This window comes from Camelus ferus, chromosome 7 (assembly GCF_009834535.1).
Source record: "Camelus ferus isolate YT-003-E chromosome 7, BCGSAC_Cfer_1.0, whole genome shotgun sequence".
Taxonomy (NCBI): Eukaryota; Metazoa; Chordata; class Mammalia; order Artiodactyla; family Camelidae; genus Camelus; species Camelus ferus.
The window spans coordinates 5,331,842-5,354,574 of NC_045702.1; the positions used below are offsets into that span (position 1 = coordinate 5,331,842).

At 55.0% G+C, this 22,733-nt stretch overlaps 2 protein-coding genes across 2 annotated transcripts; both read left to right on the forward strand.

Moving 5' to 3' along the window:
- Positions 1-108: 108 nt before the first annotated feature.
- Positions 109-4,938, forward strand: LOC106728472 (late histone H2B.L4). Its single transcript, XM_014550772.2, has 2 exons — positions 109-2,707; positions 4,669-4,938. The coding sequence occupies exons 1-2, from the start codon at positions 2,573-2,575 to the stop codon at positions 4,903-4,905; spliced, it is 372 nt and encodes a 123-aa protein (XP_014406258.1). The 5' UTR covers positions 109-2,572; the 3' UTR covers positions 4,906-4,938.
- Positions 4,939-7,033: 2,095 nt separating this feature from the next.
- IQCA1L (IQ motif containing with AAA domain 1 like) lies at positions 7,034-22,560 on the forward strand. Its single transcript, XM_014550769.2, has 19 exons — positions 7,034-7,044; positions 7,696-8,023; positions 8,958-9,077; positions 9,388-9,573; positions 12,256-12,327; positions 13,819-14,024; positions 14,479-14,563; positions 15,010-15,138; positions 15,287-15,362; positions 15,743-15,849; positions 16,532-16,615; positions 16,710-16,765; positions 17,499-17,581; positions 17,718-17,825; positions 18,491-18,690; positions 19,133-19,219; positions 19,438-19,615; positions 19,984-20,222; positions 20,767-22,560. Exons 1-19 carry the CDS (start codon positions 7,034-7,036, stop codon positions 20,869-20,871), a joined length of 2,460 nt encoding a protein of 819 aa, XP_014406255.1. The 3' UTR covers positions 20,872-22,560.
- The last annotated feature ends 173 nt before the right edge of the window (positions 22,561-22,733 follow it).

Sequence of the window (22,733 nt, forward strand, 5' to 3'; positions counted from 1 at the left end):
TTTTACTCCCCTCCTCCCTGCAGTGCCAGCTTACACTTTCCCTTGGGAAGAGTTGGGGTGGGAGGCAGTGGGATGGATGTAGACTGGAGACTGGTCCACAGGTGAACTCTCTTCACCTTCTGATGTGAAATTGTGACTTTTCTTAGGCCAGTGGTTCGCAAACATTGATGTGTATCAGAATCACCTGGAAGACTCGCTAGATCGCAGACGGCTGGGTGTGGGTCTTGCCTCAGACTTTCTGGCTCAGTAGGTGTGGGGTGAGAATTAACAGCGCTCAGAAGTTCTCAGGTGATGCCGATGCTTCTCTGGGGGCCGCACTGTGAGAACTGCTCTCCTGGAGCATGTTTTTGTTTTTGTTTTCACTTGGTTTATTTCTTTATGTATAACACCTTTATTGTATGATTCCTGTACACGGAGCATGTTTTACAGAATGGTCTGAGGCTTTCCTGCTGCTGCCTGAAACTCAGCACTTGGGATGCTTGTTAAAAATGCAGATTCCTGGACTTCGGGCCTGTTGATTCCATTTGGTGGGATGGATGGGAGAGGTGCAAGCATGGTCAGGAGTCTGAATTTCCACACTGAAGTTTGTGAATCTGCTCCTAGTGGGATACAGGCAGTTGTGTTACTTCACCTGTCCACGGCCTTAATTTTCATTAGCGCCGTGTGCTTCACTTCTGAGCCAGGGTTCTGTACAGCCCGTCTGAACTGCAATGGCACTTTCAGCCTTTGTGCCACCAGGGTTCCAGCTTTACTGATATTGCTTCCTTGCTGTGCCTCTGGAAGCTCAGGAGCCATCCCGTGGGGAAACATACACAGCCATGATTTTTCAGGCTCATTATAGTACATCTACAACTGTAAACCAAAACAGAAGTCCCAGATGGTGTCTAAACCCCCAAGGAGCTCGTGATCTAATGGGAAAGCCAGTAAGACAGAAAGGGCATAAATCAGATGCTAAATTGTGACTTAGATAGTAGGGTACACAAAGGACTTAAAAGGGGAGGGAAGTTTCTCATGAGTAGCTGCCCAGAAAGGTGGGATTGGTACTCTAACTTGAAAGGATCTTCTTAGGAGGCCATGGAGTCTGAGGGCTGCCCTGGGCAGAGGGAACAGTATCAGATGACAAGCTGCAGCTGAGCCTGAGATTTGACGCTGGAAAGAGGGACTAGGACTTCTCTGCCCTCTGACCCCGATAGGCCTGGCTTTACTGTTTTCTGCCTTAAGTGGAGCCCAGAGAAAAATGACTTCAGAAAGTCCTAGTATCCAGACTTGGTCAGGAAGGTAATGGGAACACAGAGCTGCTGCTTCAGTCAAGGGAGGCCTAGGCGTGCTGAGGACTCCTGTTAAAGTCTGTTGGGGTCTCCGGTGTGTGCGTGATGGATGGGGAGGCTTCAGAACAGGAGTGGACGTAGTGGGCTGGTCGGCTTGTCCAGAAAAAAAGCCAGTCTCAACACTTTTAAGAATGCTTTAAAAACCCACAAAATACATACTTCTACAAAAGCCTAAAATTAGCAGTGCCTTATTTTGCACTAAGAATTGCCCACCCTGGTGGTCTTGAACTTGAGCACGTAGGACGAGCCTGGATATCGGAAACCGGGGAAAAGCGGAGCCCGGTGAGGCGGGGGTTACTCAGGCCTGCCCTTACCTGCTGACAGGCGATGCTTGTCTTCCCCACCTTCCCGCCAGCCTGTACCTTGCGTGTGCTCCGGTTTCTATAATCAGAGCGTTCAAGAACCTGAAATACTCACTCACACGTAGGTGCGCCGAGAGACGGCTAACTTTCCCCATGTAACAGCCTTTTTCTTTCCTTCCCTTCGCAGCAAACTTCCACAGGGACCCCACTCATCTGCAGCGTTTCTTGCTCCGGCTTCCCGAAGCCGCGCGACCCGCCTCCCCGTCAGGCCACCCTGCTGCACTTCCTGCCGCCGCCAGCTAGGCTCGGGCTCACGGCTGCTCCGTCTCTGCCTTCGGTCCAAGGCTCACTATACCAGCACACCATGACTGCACTGCGGTTCACGCCATTTCTCTTTCTCCCGTTCCTCCCAACTAAAACCTCCTCCCTTCTCCCCAGTTAAACTGTGCCCATCCCACAAGAGCAGATTCAAATCGCCATTTATTCTCTAAAGCCTCCTCTGGCCACTGTAGCCCTAAGTTCCGTGTGAACTGTCCCCTTTTACTCTTCCCTAATTGTTTCATGTGAACCAGTCTTGTCTCTTCCACTAATTTGCAGGGCCCTCTGGGGGAGTGTGCTTTGTGTTCCTCCCGACGCCCCAGCACCCAGCCATGCCAAGCACATGGGTGCTGAGTGGGCGCGTGGACTTTAGCAGGTGTTGGGAGGTGATAGGGTGGGGAAGGGTGCTGCTGGGGGGTTTCTTGTTCAGAGACAGGAAATCACTGGGGGAGAGGAGGGAGCAATTAGCCTCTTATAAGATTAACCCAGAGCACGTTCTGGATAGCATCAGGCCAAGCTCCTCCCCTGCTCCCAGGTGCCGGCCCCCAGCCCTCCCTGGTGGGCAGCTGACTTCATAAAAGTTGGCCTGGGGAGCGGGAGGAGGCTGTTAGGAAGAGCAGGAGGATGAGCGCTGAGCGTGTGCAGCAGCAGCCGCAGCCTGGGAGCCGGAGGGGCCGCAGTTCTGGGGACAAGAAGCCCAGAAAGCGCAGCCGGCGCAAAGAAACCTACTCAATGTACATCTACAAGGTGCTGAAGCAGGTGAGAATGGGGAGCCAGCGTGTGTGTGGCGTGTGCTGGCCAGAGAGCCTTGAAAGGGGACCCGATTTACTCCTGGCACTGAGGCGAGTGGCCTTAGGCACACCGTGGGGGTAACACTTAATCTCACAGGTGCCACCACCCAGTGTCTGTCCTACATCTGTGATGTGCAGGAGACAATTAAAGCATGCTCTCCCCAAAGTCCAGGAGCTTATAGGGCTTTGGGACAGACAAGGTGATTATGTGGAATGTTAAGTGGGACATAATTAAAGGAAGACCACAGGACAGTGCTGGGCTCAGGGTGATCAGGTGCCGAACACACCGGTACAAACCAGAAGTGCTAGTTAGTGGTGGCTAGAGGGAGGAGCAATTCACATGAACTACAGTCTTGGGGAAGGCCTTCCACGTGGGGGGCACTCAGTCTTTGAGGGGCTGAGGGGTTGGAACCTGAGGTGCATAAATACTCAGTGGGGTGACTTGAGCCACATGGCCTGACAGAAGCAGAGGTCAGCCCCTCACACGCTTCCTGCCTGTCCCGCCCCTTAGCCCTCACACGCTCTCTGTTTCTGCAGCCTCCCAGCACACCCGTGAGAGGTACCTATTCCTGGGACTCAAGCACTGACAGGCATTTTGGGACACCATTGGGTACCCAACAACCAACGTATCTAGAGGATTCCAGGCGACCTGGCCTCAGTCTCTGCCCTGCTCAGCAGAGCCAGGGCTGGGAGGAGGCCCGGGAACGGGGCTGCCTGCCCTGGGTCTCCCCATCCTGCCTGAGAGTCTCACCCCTTGTTCAATTAGATCTCAGACGTGAGCCTGTCTCGGGTCTGAATCCCATTAGCAGTCTGAATGTCCTGATAGCCTGGGTCTCTGGGTGAGCCTGGCGCTGACTTGGACTGGCCAAAGGGCAGCAGCAGAGAGCAGGCTCCAGGGTCCTGAAGGAAGTGGAGTGAGAGTGGGTGTTAGTGACCCTGCCGCTTAGCCTAACTTTTTGGCTCAGAAATAGTGAGGGAGGTGTTGGATCAGGACTAAGCTCGCAGATGAGAGCTGCAGGGCAAGGCCCCTGCACCCTTCACCCTTCGAAGCTTGCAGTCGGAGAGGGAGCCGCTCCCTCACCCTGCAGAGAATAGGATGTGATGACAACACAGGGGTTTAGGCTAAACCCACCTGGTACAGGCTCTGTCTTCCAGCTGTCAGTTCAGAGGCGACCGGAGGCAGTGGGGAGAGGGAGTGGCCGGGCCGATAAGCCTGAGTTTTAGTTCCATCTCCATCACTGGTGTGATGTGTGTCCTCTGGAACTCAACTCCCACTTTATGGAAAAACCATGTCTGCCTACTCAAATTTTAGGATTGTTACAAGATTGCTACCATTTGTTTTACTAGAGGTCACCTAGTTTGAAAGCTTGCATGACAGAAGAGGAAACTGAAGCCCAGAGGAGCTGTCTTATTTAGGGGCAGGCAGTGACTCGGGGTACAACCTCAGAACCCAGGTCTCCACCCTCCTAGCCTGGTGCTGAGATTGTGTCCTCTCTGGAAAATAATTGGTAATTATCTACCAAGTTATGTGCACAAACCCTCTAGGAATAACCTTCATTGTGCTCATACAAGTGTTCAAAGACATATTTATTTTAACACAATATAATAGCAAAAAGCAAAACAAAACCCCTAAATAGAAACCCCGTAAATTAACAGAGGAACAGTGCTATAACCTATGGAACACTATGCAGATGCATTAAATGAAGAAAGTAAAAAAGAGAGAGAGAGAGCATTCCTTACCACTTGCAGTTGGAAGAAACAAACAAAAAAACTTGGGTACAGTAGTAAAAATACAAACCCCTATTTCCATGTCTCTTGGCCTCTGGGAAGAGGCTGGTGAGGCGGCCTTGCAGTCCCCAACTCAGGCCTGGGGCTCGTGGTACCAAGCAGAGCCTCCTGGTTAATACAGTGGTCCTGCTGCTTCTCCAGGTGCATCCCGACCTCGGCATCTCCTCCAAGGCCATGAGCATCATGAACTCGTTTGTGAATGATGTGTTTGAGCAGCTGGCTGGTGAGGCCGCCCGACTGGCCCAGTACTCGAGCCGAACCACACTCACGTCCCGGGAAGTGCAGACAGCTGTGCGTCTGCTGCTGCCTGGGGAGCTGGCCAAGCATGCTGTGTCTGAGGGCACCAAGGCTGTCACCAAGTACACCAGCTCCAAGTGACCCAGGGCCTAATATTAATAAAGGGCAAACTGCTCCCGCGCACTGTGGTGATTTGAAAAGGGCTGCATGAAGGCGAGGTGTGATGTGAAACGAGGGTGTCGGCACTTTTTATGGCTACTGAGGTGAAACAACTCTTATTCACAGTTTTTAAAAACTGCTTTCTGGATCCGCCCCACGAGCAACATGTGATAGTGCTTTATAAATGTACAAGGTTCTAGTTCTTAGTGAGATGAAGGAAGACTTGACTTGGATTAGAATCCTGGCTCTGCTGTTGGCTGTTTCCATCCTTCCCTCTCTGGGCCGGAAATTCCTCATGTGTGTTGCTCTTTTAGGCCATGGTTCTGCGATGCCGTTTCTGGCAAACTATCATTTTTTTCCCTTGCTGGGCACAGGGGCTACACAGATCTATTCTTCAAGATACAAAAACGGAAGGCCCAGACCAGCTGCTAAACAACCAACTGGGATCTGCAATATGTTTTTATTTTCCTCTGATATTTTCTTCCCTTTAATTTCAGAACAAATAGGTGAGCAGGTTTTTGAGACTCTTAATTTTTCTTCCCCAATTTTGTTTTGAAAAATCTCAAACCACAGAAAAATTTACAAAGAAATACAGCGACCACTTATGGCCTTCACCTAGATTCACCACTTAACCAGTGACCACATTTGCCTTTTCTCCCTCTCTCATTCAGCCTCTAAGGCGGTGGGGTGAAGGGGTGGGATTTAGGATCCCATCCAAAATCTTTAATGCTCCTTTGTAACTTCAACTTCATGTACTGAAAAAGCTCACTGGAATCATGGCTGAAGTCTGGCTGCAAACCTACCTACTTCCCTTGTGCTTCCTCCTACGTCAGACTTACTGGGGAGACACCATGAGATGAGAATTATCCACACTTTGGTCCCGCAGCCAGAAAGGGGCAGGCCCTGGAGACCTGCCCCCAGACCTCGGATCTTCCCCACTCCCCCCGTGTTTCATACCTTGCTACTCAAGGTATGAATCAGAGGCCAGCAGCATCTGAAACGTCTGGGAGCTTGTTAGAAATGCAGAATCTTGGAACCCAGCTCAGATTGTGGAATCGGAATCTGCATTTTGTTTGTTTTGGTTTGGTTTTGGGAGGAGGAGGTAATTAGGTTTACTTATTTATTCTTAGAGGAAGTACTGAGGATTGAACCACGCATGCTAAGCAAACACTCTACCCCTGAGCTATACCCTCCCCCTGGAATCTGCACTTTGATAAGACCCTCAGGTAATATGCAGGCACGTTAAAGCCCGAGAATTCCTCTCTGGCTCCTCTAGGCTGCTGCCTCTCTTCTCCCCGCCCCCTTTTATGTATATCTATCTCTATATGTTTATTCATAAGTCCCTACTTGACACTGAGCCCAAAAGCTCATCCCAGCTGACCAGAGCCAGGCTCCTGCTGCTGCTACTGTGTTTCATATTTTCTGAAGAATGTTCTCTTGAGCCTGTAGCAGTGATGGGGAAACCCACAGAGGGTTCAGAGCCCCAAACACCACTGAGTCCCACCCACTACTCTTTCTGATGTCATTCCCTACACAGGTATAGTGCACTCAGACCAGGCGAACTGCCTTCAGACCCCGGGGAAACAGGCATGCTTGTGCTCACTTTAAGAGGGGAGTGTGACTTCAGAGCGTGAACCAAGGCCTGCCAGTCCCAGTCCCTTTGCCCCTTGGTACACCTGCCTCTGGTATAGTCACATACAAGAGTGAGAAGGCTGGGTCTGCGTTAAGCAATATAGGGTTCTCCAGCTGAGAGGTACAGTTGGAGTAACACCTTTAGGACTGACATTTGCCCAGAGCCTCATGGTTTACAGGGTGACTTCAGATAAAGACCATTCTTTCCTTTGATCCTCACAAGAAAAGTAGCCATGGCTGATCCCACCCTCCACCCTGGCCAAGGCTTTGCTACTCTGAAGCCCACCCCTCTAATATGCTGCCTCCAGGACGTCCTCTGAGATAAGCAGTCCCGGCTCCTGTACCTGCAGCCCCTCTCCTCACAGCCTTAGAACACTGGGACAATGGGACTTGAAACCGGGTGGAGTCCGGGTGGAACCACAGAGCTTCTGTGGATTCCAGGACCAGCTCACAAAGGACAGTGTGCCAAGTGGGCACCATGTCTGAGGGGTGAGTGAGGGGATGGGAGAGCAAAGTGCCTCCCTGGTCCCATCAGGTTGGGGCAGCTGCGGGGAGAAGGCTTGGTGGGGGCAGTTCTGTGTGGGCCAGCCCTGCCTGGGCCCAGACATCCACACAGCAATCCTGGCCACTCCTGCCTGTGGTCCAATTCCCTCATCAGGCTTCCCTTGGACTATCAATTCCAGAACCAGGGCTCTGCTCTGGGAAAGGGACCCTTCTCTACACTCATCCCTCACCCCCACTTTCCACCCACCATCCCCAGACCATTGCAGCATCTGTGGGCTACACCTTCACCTTGGAGGGACCAACTGCAGGCTCCAACTGGCCTCTCCCTGCTTCCTTAAGGGCCACGTCCACTCTCCATTCTCCTTACTCATCCATCAGTGGACTCCCTCCCCACAGTGACCCCAATCTCTCACCTTCTCTAAGCCTCAGTGGTACTCACTGTAAATACCATCTCATTCCCCTGACTGGCCCCTTGCTTCACTGAACTCCACCCCGGGGCCATGAGCAACCTTAAGGTCACACCTGGAACCCGAAGTTTATACTCCTGAAAAGCCTCAATAAAGCCCATCTCCCCCAACCCACTGTCCCCACTCCTCTGAGGCTCAGCGCAGCCCTTGCCCGCTGCCTCCTCTCCAGAGCTTATCAGCGCCTCTGGGACTCCTCCCACTTAATCCTTCAAGAGCTGCTGGACCAAGAGCAGCCCCTGCTCCAGCCCGTGCCTGAGCAGGAGCGGCAGTTCTTCCAGTACAGGCTCTCCTCGCTCTACCTGTACTACCTGGGGCTGCTGCGCCGGTTCGACACCCTCTATGACCAGATGGTGCAGCCGCAGAAGCGACGGCTGCTGCGGCGCCTGCTGGACAGCGTGGCGGGCCGTGTGCTGGAGCTCAAAGATGATCTGGTGCGCGCCGATCTGTGCGAGACCCACTGCCTGGACCAAGTGCTGCAGGACCTCAAGCTCACCCCGGTGTGTCGTCGGCTGTGTCCCGGAACAAGGCCCAAGCCAGCTGGGGGAGGGGAGGTGGGGGCAGGGCAAGCCTTGACCTCCCCTTCTCTGCGGAGGCAAGCCACGTCCCTGCCAGCTTAGGGTAGGGGCAGCCTTGACCTCCCTCAGACACCCCCTGGCGTTGAGGCATCTGCAAGGGAGAGAGAGCAGAGCACAGCAGAGGATGAGGTTTCAGGAGTGCATGAAACTAACTGGGGGGTGGGTGGAGAGTCAGGCTGGATGCACCGCCTGACTGGGAGGACCCATAAGCCCAACTGCAGGGCCTTGGTGAAGAGAGTTCCCCAGAGGCTTGTTCCTCAAAGTGTGGTCCGCAGACCAGCAACCAAGAGTTTGTTAGAAATGTAGAATCTCTGGCTGCATCCCAAACCCACTCTTCTGCATCTCTGTTTTCACGTGAGCCGCAGGTGCTCTGTGTGCACCAGCAAGTTCCAGAGCACAGAGATTCTGCACTGGCCTCCTGGCTGCCCCAAGGTCATGGTCCACTGTTTCACATCCAAGGCAGTCTCCAAGCTTCCCCAGCTAGCTGAATCAGACTCAGCTGTGGGCTTGAACAAACAGACCCTGCCATTCTGAGGTGGTAGTCTGAGGAGGGCTAGGAGCCTGCATATGAAGACCTTCCCAGTTGATTCAGATGCACAGCCAGGCTTGGGACCACTGCTCGTTTCCTACCATGACCCTCCAGAATTCAACTCTGGCCATATGGTGGGGGCAAGGGAAGAGAGGGATGACTCTTGGGGGATCCATCCCCCTGTAGCCTGTAAATTTCCTACCCCAGGGCTCGAGGATGGAGGAAAACATCCCCAGGGTCTGCGCATGCAGCTGAAAATGGAAATGGATTGGCCGGATGGTCTGAATTTTTATTCCCTCCCCCTCCCTCCCCCATATTGCCCCAAAGGCAGACCTGGAGGTTCCAATTCCCAAATACTTCATGCTGGAGCAGTCCAGTGCTCTGAGAGATCAAGAGCACATGCTGGCAGAGATCCTGTCCAGACTGGAGCCAGTGTACTCCAGGAGGGTAAGTCAGTCAGAAAGATACCCTCCCAGACTCCCCCCGTAGCCCCCCTCCTGGAACTGAGATGCCACGCTTCAGGACACAGAGGCCCTGCCCTTTATCTACTTCAGAGAGCTCTCTGGGTAATCCCCGGCCTCCTCATGGCTGCTCTTTGTAACTTCCAACACCAAGGTAGAGGTGTGTCAGGACTGACACACGTAGATGCCCTGGGAGGACCGTACCCCTAGTGTGTCTTTGGGGGCTGGTCTCCCAGCTTCCCACCTGCATACAAGTCCTCCCTCATTTCTTCTTACTTTGCCCCTGCTCTGGCCAGAGGTTTCCAGTATTACACTGGACTGAGGCCATAATTCTACTGCAAAGTGCTGAGCGGGCCAGGCAAGGCAGGCTTCGAGCCACCTTCATGCGAGAGATTCGGAAAGAGGAGGAGCGAGATCGGAAGATCCAGGAGGAAGGGCAGAACCAGTTCAATCAGGACGAAGCAGCTGTCACCGTACAAAAGGTAAAGTCCCCCCACCCCGCACGTCTCCCCCCTGTGCCCAGGAGGAAGGCCAGGGTAGAGTCACCTCCTCCAGGAAGACTGCCTGGCTCAACAATTGATAACAGAAATGCAGGTGCTTGGATTCTGTTGTCCCCCAACTAGAGATTAAACTAGGAAACTTCATCAGTCAATAAGCTTGTATCTTATTTGTTTATTACTTATTCTATATCTCTATCCCCAAAAGGACTTGAAGTGGGATTCCATAAAAGCCCAAGAAACAGAAGGATCATTAAAATTAGGGGAGAAAGAGCCATAATACAGCAGCAGAACAGAGTGGACGATCATTCCCCCAAACTCTTAAGACTGTTAAAGATGAGTCACTGAGATGTCTCCTGAGCCTCCTGATTGCGGAGGCAAAAGGAAACAAGGTGAACAAAATCGAATTTGAGAACTGATGTGATCCAGGTGCCTTCAGGGACTGTGCCATGTGGGGTCACCCTTCAACAAGGAAATAACATAATCACACCCCACTCCACCTGACTGCAGAAAACCCAGCCCAGTCTCTAGATTTTCCTGTGGGTTCTGGCGGGGCGTGCCTCTCCTCTGCCCGAGGAGGCATTCTGTCTGCCCCAGCATGTGGGCCTGGCCCCTCTATCATTCCCCAAGATGCTGCTAACCCTAGGCCCACTCTGGGTGGTAGTGGTTACCAGCTTGACAAGATTGGAGGCACCCTAGGAAAACTCCTGGGCAGAAAGGGCCCCAAACTGCTGACCTGGGGTTCAGTCTTTCTCTCTTAAATCAGTCTTCTCTCCCATCTTCTCTCTCAAGTCCCAGTGCCTCAAAATCTCCTGTCTCCTAGCCCAATACAGGAAACTTAGAACTCCCTCCCACCAAAAACCGAAAGCAAACCAACCAACAAACAACAGCCCTGAGAATAGACACATTCTCCAAATGGGATAGATTTTTAGATTATTAATCAGTATGCAGAGCATCTCAGTCTTAGTCCCCTGAATTTGGGTGACTGTACTCATGGCCAGCTGCCCCACGGATGAGCAGGGGGTCCTCGCCCTCAAGGCTCCCTGAAGCAAGGCTTTGGCGAAGGAAGTTCAGCCCCAGAGATAGAGCTTCCCTTCCCCCTGAGAGCCAAGGCAAGTCCTTTGATACCTGTTGCCAGACATCAAGGATATGGACATACTGCTTTCCAGGCTCTGGAGTCCCCGGTTCACTCATCAAAGGAAAGACTGTATCGGGCACTTGGCTGCCGCGGGCCTTTCCTGTGCTAGCCGCAGGAGCAGGAGGACAAAGCCCAGGTGGGAGCCCTGGATGCAGAGCCTGCTCATCCAGGCGCTGCCTCAGCGAAACCACCTGGCGAGGCACTGGCCCTGCCTCCCTCTGCGCAGCGCCTGCTCTGCACCCCGTAGCACTGGGTCATCCATGGGTCTGGGAGTGACCAGCAGCCTGGGAGAAGAGCACTGAATGAGGAGTCAGGAAACCTGGCTCTGGTCTAAGCTCTGCACTGAAGGGCTCTTGGACCAGGAAAAGGCCATGTCCCATTTTCTGGCCTCAGTTTCCTTGCATCAAAAGTTGGTGGGTGGGGATGTAAATTTGTGCAGCCACTATGGAGAACAGTATGGAGGTTCCGCAAAAAACTAAAAATCGATTTACCATCTGATTGAGAAACCCCACTCCTGCACATATATCTGGAGAAAACTCCAATTCGAAAAGATTCATGGACCCCAATGTTCATAAGAGCACTATTTACAATAGCAAGATATGGAAACAACCTAAATGTCCATCAACAGATGAATGGATAAAGAAGATGTGGTGTATACATACGAGGGAATACCATTCAGCCATAAAAAGAATGAAATAATGCCATTTGCAGCAACATGGATGGACCTAGAGAGTATCATACCAAGTGAAGTAAGGCAGACAGAGAAAGCCAAATAACATATAATACGACTTACATGTGGAATCTAAAAAAACCAAAAAGATACAAATGAACTTATTTACAAACCAGAAATGGACTCAGAGACATAGAAAACAAACTATGGTTACCAAAGGGGAAAGGGAGGGGAGGAATAAATTAGAAGCTTGGGTTTAACAGATACTCACTACTATATATAAATAAACAGCAAGGACCAACTGTATAGCACAGGGAACTATATTCAGTATCTTATAATAATCTATAATGGAAAAGAATCTGAAAAAGTATATATATATATATTTACATGTGTATGTATGACTGAATCACTTTGTTGTACACCTGAAACTAAAGCAACATTGTAAATCAACTATACTTCAATAAATAAAATTAAATTAAATTGTAGGGATTAACTGGGGGAGTTGCATGGCTCTACAGCACCCATGTCTGCATGCCTGGGTGGAATCAAGTATTTATTCTAAATGCTGTGGGGATTCTAAGAAAAAGTGTGGAGTATTTCTTGGAGAAGGTGGTACTTGAACTCTGACTTGTGCCTCAAAAGATACAGCAGGCTAGAAGGTGGAGATGAGAAGGAGGGATGTCCTGGGGCCTCTGAGGGGACAAAGCCTTGGAGCTAGACACCTGGGGTGCAGACCCGCCCCACCCTGTTCTGGGCTGTGCCTGCTCAGGGGGTCAGGAGGCGCCTGCCCTGGCGCTCCTCCCCCAACATCCCTGCAAAAATGCAATGTGGGGATGTCCAGGCCCACGTGTCCCCCCAGGTGTGGAAAGGTTACCTGCAGAGGAAACGCACTCGGCAGGACCGGCGAACAGAGATGGAGTTCATCGGCATGGTGAGTGCCTCCCTGGCTGCAGCCTGTGGCCCAGACCGCCTGTGCTAGGGCCCCCACCTTCTTCATCCCTCTGTGCACCTACCCCAGAGGGCAGCCCTGTACAGCCCCTTACAGCCCACATTTCCCTCCACTCAAGACTGTGGTGGGCATGAGCGGAGGGGGACCCTGGTTGAGGGATCCTTCAGGGTTTGGTTGAGAGAGAGAAAAGCACAAAGCTACTGCCAAGCCACACCCCTTGCCACCTCTCCTCTCTGGAGCCCTTCGGAAGGAACTCAAACCCGGGGCGGGGGGAGGGATAGTAGCGCAGAGCATGTGGACCCCACGTCCCCCATGTCCATGCCCATGAGAGGCTGCAAGTGTGGGTCCAGTAGAGTGAGGAGGCCGAGAGGTCAGGCCCTGGCAGCCTCTGGGAGAATCACGGAGAGCCGTGTTGGGATGAAACACAACTTCTTCACATCAGAGCATTTTTGAGGGACCACAGGCTCCCCACTTGCTCTGAGGGCCCCACACTCGCTTCTCCTCTGCTCTGCAGGCAGATGGCCAAGTGTGAACTAGGAGACAGGAGCATGAACGTGCCCTGAAGGAGCACGGGCGGCCAGAGGGCAGATCTCAGCGTGCGTGCGTGCGTGCGTGCGTGTGTGTGTGTGTGTGTGTGTGCGCGCGCGCTCCTGGAGTCTCATCGTCCTCTGCTCCGTGATGGTCTTCCACCCAGCTAGTGTCTGCTGACTTGGGGAAAAACGCCACTAACGGGGTGAGGGTCATGATCCCTGGGAGGGGCTTTACCATGGACAGAGCCTACAGAAGCCAGGCCGATAAAGGGAGATGGGGAGGGGGGTGACCTGGGGGCGCCAGAGGGATTGGAGACAGGCCTGGGATGACTACTCCCAGGAGGCTTGGGGGCTTCCGGAGGACAGAGGGGCCAGGTGGCCGCTGCATGGGAGTGGCGGTCACAGACTCATTGTGGGGCTGGAGAGCTGGATCCCCAGGAGGCAAGAGCAGGCAGAGGGGGGCCGGGTCGGGCCTTGGTGGGGAGGGGGCAGGGGGCCATGGCACGGCGGTGGGTGAGGAATGAGCCCGGCCGCCCGGGCCCATCAACAGTGTGAGCTCAGCGTTTTCAGTAATTGTCTCTGCGCAGAGTGATATTTAAAATACATTTGGGAGCCAATGAGGCGGGAAAGTGGCTGTGAGAGCGGCTGCCAACACGGGCCGCGGGGCGGCAGTGCGGGTGGGGGCGGGGGCCGGAGGCTCACGGGGAGGGTGCGCTGGGGGGAGCAGGCAGGGGGGCCAGCCCGGATGCATCTAGCAAACTCATTATCAGAGTAATTTACACAGACGAGTTTCGGCTCCAAACACAATTTCTCCTGATGCAGGCATGCCCGTTGTTCCGTGCGGGTGTGTGCGCAAGGCCTCACGTGTGTGGGGGTATGTGCAGGGGCCGGTCCTCCCCACTCCCACGCCTGAGCCCCTCTGTCTCCTCATCCACGTCCCCAGCTGCCCTCGCCCAACCAGGTGGAGCACCTGGGCATCATGTACCAGGCCGGCCTTGGGGAGGAGGTCCGGAGGCTCCGCCAGCTGGAGAAGGAGGAGGAGTTCCAGCTGGCGATGGTGAAGACCTACGATTCCCTCAGAGAGACGGAGGGGCCCTACATAAAGGAGAAAATGAAGGAGCAAATTCGACAGTGGTTTATTGAGTGCCAGTCAGTGTCCCCGGCCTCAGCTGACCCAACCCTTAACCCCTCTTTCCCTCACCTGTTTTGTCCTCTGGTCCAGACTGGGCCTTTTCTCCATCTCCCACCCCTAGCCCCCTGACACACTGCTAACACACTCGGCTGAAATCTGGGGCCCCCAACCTACAGGAACATCTCCACACATGACTTTCCATTTCCCCAGATGGAAGAGAAAATGCCAGAATAAGATGGGAAAAGCATCCAGGAATGTCCCCAGATGGGCCACTCCTTCCCTCTTTCCCTCTATCCCTGGACTTCATCTTTCTCCATCTTTCTCCCTATCCATCTATCCAACCATCCACCCACCCTTCTATCTGTCATCCATCCATCAATTTATCCTTCTGTCCCCCCACCTATCCTTCCATCCATCCACCCATATATCCATCCATCCATCCATCTCTCTGACCATCTTATGTTCATTTAGTGCCCTTACTGGCCGATTCCCTGATTATCCAGATGAATCTTCAGGTGGATCCTACCTGATCTTTGCAGACAAGACTCCAGAACAGGTACCCTGGAGGTGGGGTAAAAGACCTTCTGTGGTAGGTGGAATCTGAGGTTACGGAGAACACTGAATGTAGGCTGAGGGTGGCAGTGGGTGTGGGGAGAGGTCGGCCTCGATGGAGGTAAACGTGGAGGAGGTAGTATATGCAGTCAGCGCGATCACATGGCGAGGGGGGTGCCTAGTGGGAGCTGGAGAAGTCACCTTGGCCAGGGAGAGGAAACATGTCTGGTGGGACCACTGTGGCTCCAGACCCTGTGGGCGGGGGAGAACAGCAGCTCTGAGCAGAACCCTCCCTCACCCGGCACCCTAGTCAAGTCTCGGGACTCTCTGTGCCTGGATCCCGCCTTTGGAGTCCTGGGTCCACCCCCAGCTCAGCTCAGGCCCTGGGTTCTCTTGCTCTTAGAAAATCCCCTGGGTCCTCTCTGAAACCTCTTCCATTGTCTGTCACAGGTGAAAATGGAACTGGAGGTGCAGGTCCAGGAGAGCAAAAAGAAGGACCAAGAGAAAAGTAAGGGAAAAGAAAAGGGGAAAAAAGAGAAAAAGAAGAAGAAAGGGAAGGAGGCAAAAGCCAGGAAGGGGGTGAGGCATTGCCTGGACTTGTGGGCCAAGTGGGCAGTGATGGGGCCTCAGGGAATTCCGCGGGGGGAGCTGGTCTGGGGAGAATTAGGGTCGGAGCTTGTGATGCGTGGAGGTGAGAGGTCAAGGTCAAATGATGTTTCTATTCTAGGAAGCAGATACCACACTGAAAGTGTCGCCATCCAAGTCCGTCCCTGTGATTAACGCTGGGCACGAGGAATACACAAGTGAGAGAGGGGCTGGGGAGAGCGACCGGGCTTGTGGGATCTTGGGGTGACCTTGGTCCTGGGGAATGGGGACACGCGCTATGTGGACCATGACCTGGCAGCATGTGTATGTGGGTGTGGAGGCTGTGAGGGATGGGCTGTGAGGTGTGATTCCTAGTGGGGGTCATTATGGGTTTGGGTCTGAACCTTGCTGTCACCGGCCTGGGGATCGGGCCTCTGTCTGTGGCCAGGGTGGAACAGGGCCAGGCGACTTGGTGGGGGTCGGGGAGACCCCATGTGTGCGCATGTAGGAGCTTATGCATGCACATGTGTATGAGTGTGTGTGAGTCCACCTGGACCTCTGACACTCCACTGCTTCACTCCTACCTCTCCACGGTCAGATCTGTGGAAGAACAGGTATGAGAGCCTCCATCCCAACCAGAGTTTTGACTCTGAGACCCTCCAGGTGGAGAAGAGGAAGGAAGTGGAGCAGGAGATCCGGATACAGGTGAGTGCACTGGCTCAGGGCATCCGTGCCGGTCTCCGGCTGCTTCAGGCTCTGTCCCCTCTGCCCTCAAACACCCCTCTCTCCAGCAGCCCCCGGCCCACCTATCCTCTGGATATCCACTATGCACTGCCTTCCCTGCATAATCCTGGCTCCATCAGGGTCCCCCTCGGTCCCCATTGTCCTCTGCCTCTCCTTGGTCCCCCTTTCTCCTGGTGTGGATATGGCCCTGATGTGAGGGAAATGGAGCGGCTCTGAGCCGGGGTCACACCCACCATTATTCTCACCAACGCTTAAAGAGCTCCCTGTGCCAAGTACCTAGGAAGTATTAGATCCCACAGTCTTTACAACACATGTGAGGCAGGCACCGTGATTTTCCTGACATCACACATAAGAAAGTGGAGGCTGAGAGGTCATGAAATTGCTCGAAGTCACACAGACTTTAAAGAGGATCTGGGCCTTGAACTGAAAGCTGACTGGCTCCATCCTGAGGGCTTCTGTTGGCTGAGAGCAAGTGAGAGCAGGATATGGATTAGGGTTGGGATCAAAAGAACATCCACCCTGCTGCCTTCGCTGGGCTCCCTTGGCTCCTCCCTGAGGCTCCTCTCCACCCCCAACTCCGTCTTCACCCCTCCCACCTCCCCAACCCCTGGTCGCCCCATCACACCGCCTGCTGTCCCCCCAGGTGGATGAGCTGATGCGTCAGGAGCTGAAGAACCTGCGACTGGCCGTGGACAGGGAGGAGGGGAGACCCTCAAAGGCTCCGAAGGCAAGATGAGGGACCAGGGCTGGGACAAGGGAGGGCACATGGTGGGGGAAGCAAGGAACAGAGGACAACTGCCTATGTGCTTGTTTTCAACCAGAAAAAGGCGGGGAAGAAAACTGGGAAGAAGAAGGAAAAAGATCTGACCTCAGACAGGTCAGTCTTTTGCTGTGGGAGATGGAGTGAGCCCTGGGCCAGGACAGCTCTGACTTCTGGTCCCAGTTCTGTTGCCGCGTGACCTGGGGAAAGTCACTTAACTTCTCTGACTTTCCATCCTTGTTAACCAAGTATCTGCCCTACCAAACTCACAGGTTAGCTGAGGATCAGACAAAAGCCTAAGAAAGTGTTTTGAAAGTGATGATGCAGAATGAGCTGTGAGGGGAGTATTTTAAATACTCCCTCTTTTCTGTGTTTCCCTCCAACATTTGCCTTAATCAGCCTTCCCCATCAAACCATCTCCCGCCAGACCTCCCACTCGGGGGCACTGGGGGACTCAGCAGTGGTCCCTTTCTGTTTACTCCTCTGGTGAAACGAGTCGGGAACACACTGATGCCAGATGCTCTGATGGCCATCTCTCCCAGGAGCGCGTACACCTTAAGTGTGGTTTCCAGGAAGAGGGCGATATGTCACCCAGATGCCTGGGTCCTTAGAGGGCGTCTCTCAGAGGGCGCTGGTCCTTCGCACACCCCTCTCAATGGCCAGGGCACCTGCCTCGGGCGTTCTGCCTTCTAGGCCAGCAGGCTGGTGTCATGCCTTCAGATGCTGGCAGACCAGAGGAGGCTGGGCAGGAGTGCCCCTTATCCCCTCTCCTCATGCCTACAGCATCCCCCCAACCTATCTCTGTCCCTCGCCCTTTGTCCTTGGGGCCCCCCACACCATCTTCTGCCAGGTCGATGGACTCTCTGTTTGAAGAGCTCATCGGCTTCGGCGTGCTGAAGAAAAGCGAGACAGTGGCGCTGAAGGACTTTGTTGGTGAGACCCCTCCCCAGCACCTGCTCCTGGGCTGAGGAATGGCACCTCCCCAGCAGCTGACAGCCATTCTTGCAGGGAACCTTCTCGCATGCTCTGCCCCGGCGGGGGCCACTCACCAGCAGCCACCTTCCCCCAGGTGACTGCCTGTATCTTGGATCTACTCTGAATTTGGCAAACAAGTTGCCTATGCCTTCCCTGTTTGACGTACGACAGAACGTGGCCTTGTACGGGGTTCTTCGGCTTGGTGAGAGGCCCTGGGGAGAGGGGAGAGCCAGCGCTGGGCAGGTGGCTCTCCAGGAGCCTGTGTGCAGGGGTTGAGGGGGCGGCTGAGGCAGGCGTGTCCAGCCCAGGCTTTCAACTCCCAGTGCCACGGACTGGGTCGAACTGCCCTGCCAGGCCCCGCGGAGGTCACACCCGGATTGGGCCATCCCAGAAGTCATGTGGACCCTTGATCTGCTGAGAAGCCCACATTTCTAGCGCCCTCTCAATCCTGAGTGACGTCCCAGAGTCTGTCTGATTCCCTGAGCACCAGCCCCCACTGCCTATAAATACCAGATCTTTCTGAAGTGGTTGGTCACACACCCTTTAATTCCACCCCTTCCAAATCCAGGAGTGGAAACAGATGGTATGGAAAACGGAAAGGGCGTTGGAAGGAGGTGGAGGGCTCTCCCCTGACCCCCGCGTGTAATTCTTCATAGGCATGGTTGCTAAGCTGTTAGAATTCCTCTAGGCTGCCTCTCCCAGCGGGCAGGCCCGGGTCATTGCTCAGACACCAGGGGAAGGCAGTGCAGCCAGGGTCGGAACCTCTTCCCACGCAGCCCAGGGCCTTTGGCCCCACCTTACACGACATCTCCACCCCCGGCCCCTGCTGGCCCACTGCCTGCCTCTGGCCCCTGTTTCCTCTCTCAGGCTCCCCAGATATACACTCCATGGCACCCCTGATCCGCTCCATCCTCCTGGTGGGCCCCTCAGGCGTGGGGAAGAGGATGCTGGTGAAGGCCGTGTGCACGGAAACCGGTGCCAACCTTTTCGACCTGTCACCTGACAACCTGCAGGGCAAATACCCTGGCAAGACCGGGGTGCAGATGCTGGTGCACATAGTCTTTAAGGTCTGGGTCCCCTGATGGCATTTCTCATTCTCAGACTATGACAATAGAGCAGGGTGAGCTTTAAGCTTAGGAGGTCACCCGTCTGCCCGTTTGGTATAGTTTCAGGAGCTGGTGAGGTCTCCCTGCATCCCCGCCAGGAGCCTGTGGGTTCCTGGAGCTCCCGTGATGGGGGAGGCGGGAGGCAGTAGGGAGCAGAGTAGCTTCTTCTCATGGTAGAGATGAGACTGAATGTGTCAGGGAGGGCAGGGACGCTGTCACATGGAGGTGTCGTGAGTGTGCAAAGGGCTGAGAAGTAGGGCTGGCAGGATGTGGATAGTGGCGGCCAGAGGGCCGAGGCTCCCCACTGCCCGAGGCTGGCCCTGACACTGGGCTGGACCAGATGGGGAAGTGACCCTAGCCTGGGGATATCTAACATCAGATTTCTATTCTCTGTCCTGTCCAGGCGGCTCGATACCTACAGCCCTCTGTGATCTGGATTGGGAATGCTGAGAAGAATTTCTACAAGCGGATCCCAAAAGAAGACAAGGAGGTGAGGGAGCCTGGGCAGGGCTGGCAGGAGTGGGCTTGTTCAAGTCACTCCAAACCTCACCTGCCTTGGGCATGTCTCCTGTCCTCCTCCTGCCTTATTGCCCCTCCTTCTGCCGCCAGGATCCCTGTGAGGCTGAGCGTGGGCACGTGCTCCGGGAATTAGAAGCCCGTATGATGTCAGTGTGTCCCCTCCCCACCTCCCCTCCTTCCCCAGAGCAGATGGACCCAAAGCGAATAAAGAAGGACCTCACCAAGGCCCTGCGACAGCTGAATCCCGGAGACCGTGTGATGCTGATAGGGACCACCGACCGGCCACAAGTGGCAGAGATGAAGGGGCTGTGCCGCACCTACGAGCGGGTCCTCTTGGTGCCGCGGCCCGATTACGCGTCTCGCTATGGTGAGGCCCAGGGACGTGGGGACAGGCCCGAGAAGGGTCGAGGGACCACCCCTGCAGGAGCTCCTCACCCTTCCTTCCATCCCTGCTGCTTTGAGTCCTCGTCTCCATGGCCAGGTGTTCTGGAAGGGCCACTAGACAGGCAGTCCAGTGGCCTGGGTCCTGGCCTGGCTCTGTAGACACAGGCAGGCCACTTAAGTCCCTGGAGTCTCACTTTCTCATCTTAAGTGGGGAGGATGATCCTTACTTTCCCGGGAGGAGAAGCACTGATGGATGTAGAGCCGCCCTCCAGAAGCACAGAGCTCTTCCCAGGTACAGACAGAGGTGCCCACTGCCTCTCCCTGCCCCATGTCCTCCCCCCATGCCTGCAGTGCTCTGGAAGCACATGATAGAGGCCCGGGGAGGCCAGGTGACCCAGAAACTGGACATCAGTGCCCTGGCCAAAGTGTCTGATGGCTACACACCTGGCTGCATCCTCCAAGCCGTCCACGCAGCGCTGACCGAGCGGCGGCTCTTGCGATTGTCCAAGCGGCCCCTGGTGGCCTCAGAGTTCCTGGGGCATCTGGCGAAGCTGGAGCCAGTGCACAGGGAGGAGGAGGAGTCCCTGAAGGTGAGGCTTTGGGTAGGGGCGGGGCGGGGCGGTGCGGGGAGCCAGGAAAAGAGGGTTGTGGGCCAGCAACAGTCAGGTGGTTGGCCCTCTGAAGGCCCACAGCCCACACTGCACTGGACCCCTGCCTCTGTTCCCTCAGAGCTCAGCTGGTGGGGGGAGAAGAATCCCAGGGAAAGACATGTGCGCAGGGCCGGCTCACCGGCCTTCCTGGAGGCTGGGAGCCTGAAGGGGCACCTGTGTATCGTGAGCCCTTGGGTGATTCTGACACCGGCAGCCACTCACGTCCCCCACCTCTGAGTCTGTGCCCACCCCCAGGGGTGGCTGTGGGAGCACAAGAGAGAGAGCTGCAGGTAGGGGGAGGAGGGCCTGCCCCCGACAATGGCTGACACGGAGGCCTAGAGTATTTGGTGAAGAGCAAGGCAAACCACGGCTCTAGCAGGACGCCCGGACCCCGGAGGAGTCTGTGCTGAGGGCACAGATCTGTAAAAACAGAAGCAAGGTCAGGAAGTGGGGCCTTACCCTTCCTCTTCCTCCTCCAACCCAGGATTGGTACTTCAAGACCCCACTGGGCAAGAGGAGAATGGAACTTAGCAAGGACCAGGACGCTGCTGAGGAAGCCAAGCTGGCAAAGGAGAAGAAGAGGAAGTGATGCTGAGGCCGGGGTGTCTGAGATTAGCGGTGGGACTGGGCGGAGCTCCACGGGCAAAGGGACCGGATGTGGAGGGGGCAGAGGTATAAATGACCAGACACTCGGGGACCTGCTCTCTTTGTCCACCTCCGTGCTTCCCCTCCCAGGTGCCCAGCCTCCACCTCACCCCACCCTCTCCAGACCCGCGCCCTCGCTGCTCACAGCCGGCTCCGCTCTGGTCCCAGAGCCCTGTCCTCTGACCCCACCCGTGTCTGCATCTCCTGTCATTTTTCTGTCCTGCCTCCCCAGCTCTCTTCCTCCTCCATATATTTAAGGGAGAAAAATAGGGAAAGAAGGAGAAAGGGAAAGCAGAGAGAGGGGAGAAAGGTCTATATTAAGTATAAAGAAGAAAAAAAACAGTCTGAAGGCCAGCGGACCCCAGGTTCTAGCCCCACTTGGCCCGAAACTCTTGTGTGGTTTCCCACAGTCCTTTCCTGTTTCTGGGCCTCAGTTTCTTTCCCTGTGAAATGAGGAGAGGTTGGATCAGCCTGTAACCATGGTCCCTTCAATTCTAGGGTTTGGTTATTTCTACAGGAGCGTCTGGAAAGTCAGGGAGGTGAGGGCTCTGGGCAGCAACGGAGTGGGGTGGGGAGAGAAGGTTCTAGAGAAGAAGGCTGTAGGGAAAGGGAGGTACTGGTGGCCAGAGCAAAGGGTTGTGTGTGGGCCCAGGGCACTCTCTGAGAAGTCTCCACCACTTTTCTCCGGGAAACACCCCGCCCACCCCCATCTGCCCAAGCTCTGCCCGCCTTCCTCTGACCCAGAGCATGTCCTTCAAGGGGCTGAAGGGGACATAGCCTTCTGCCCTGGGCCGAAGTCCAACTGCAGGCTCCCCTTGCTGTGGGGGCTGGAGTCGAGGAACTCAGGGAGTAGGGGATAACCCTGCCACGGAGAGGGGAGCCCCAGGGTTCCCTCCGAAGAAGCTGTGTAAGGAGTGTGGGAATAAAGGTCAAAGCGTGTTCCCTGTGTCATGAGAGTCAGGTAAGGCGAGACCACTGGGCTGGAGCGAGAAGGCCCGGTGCGGGGCAGTGGTCCCCAGGGGCTGAGTTTTGAATTTCCTTTCTCCTTTTTTCCCTTTTCATCTCCCCAAGTGGAAGGAGTCTTGTTATCCTAAGGTGTCCAAGTGGGCAGCCACTTCCTCCTTCCCACAGGAGGCCCCGGGTCCTCAGGGAGGTGGGGGTTGAGCGCTGAGGCGGCTGCCTGTTGGCTGATAGTGGCGGCTGAGCCTGGTTTCCCCTGCGCAGAACCCTGGAGGGGGTCCCTCATGGAGTGGGGTGCTCTCTGCCATTGGTCATTCCCGTGGAGCTTGGGAGTGGGAAGGTGCAGGGCTGATTGGTGACATCTGAGGGCAGGAAAAATTATCTGGTTACCCAACACACTCCCTCTGGGATCAGAGCTCAGGCCCCTGGAGGCTGCCTTGGTGAAGCACGTGATGGATGAGAAAGAGTGTGAAAATGGCAGCTTGAGAGTCCCCATACCCCCACCCCATTCTAGTCCGGGCCCTGCAACAAGGCGTCACACCTTGGACAGAGCTCTTCCCACCCCTGGGCTTTACTGGTGCGGACTGAACACCACCATCTTGGTGGTCCCTTCAATCTGATGTGGACAACCCCTGGGCTTGCTCAGGGCTGGAGGACTCCACCCTCACTCTGTTCTCCAGGCTCCTTCCTAATTCCCACGCCCAGCCTGCCGCCTCCTTCCCTGGGACTGACAGCTGGGACCATCGGGGCTATTTGTGGCATGGCCTGTGTATGCTCCCTGCCCCTCCCACGCCGGGCCTCTGACTGGCTTGGGCCCAGCACCTGCCTGCCCAGTCTGCCAGCAGC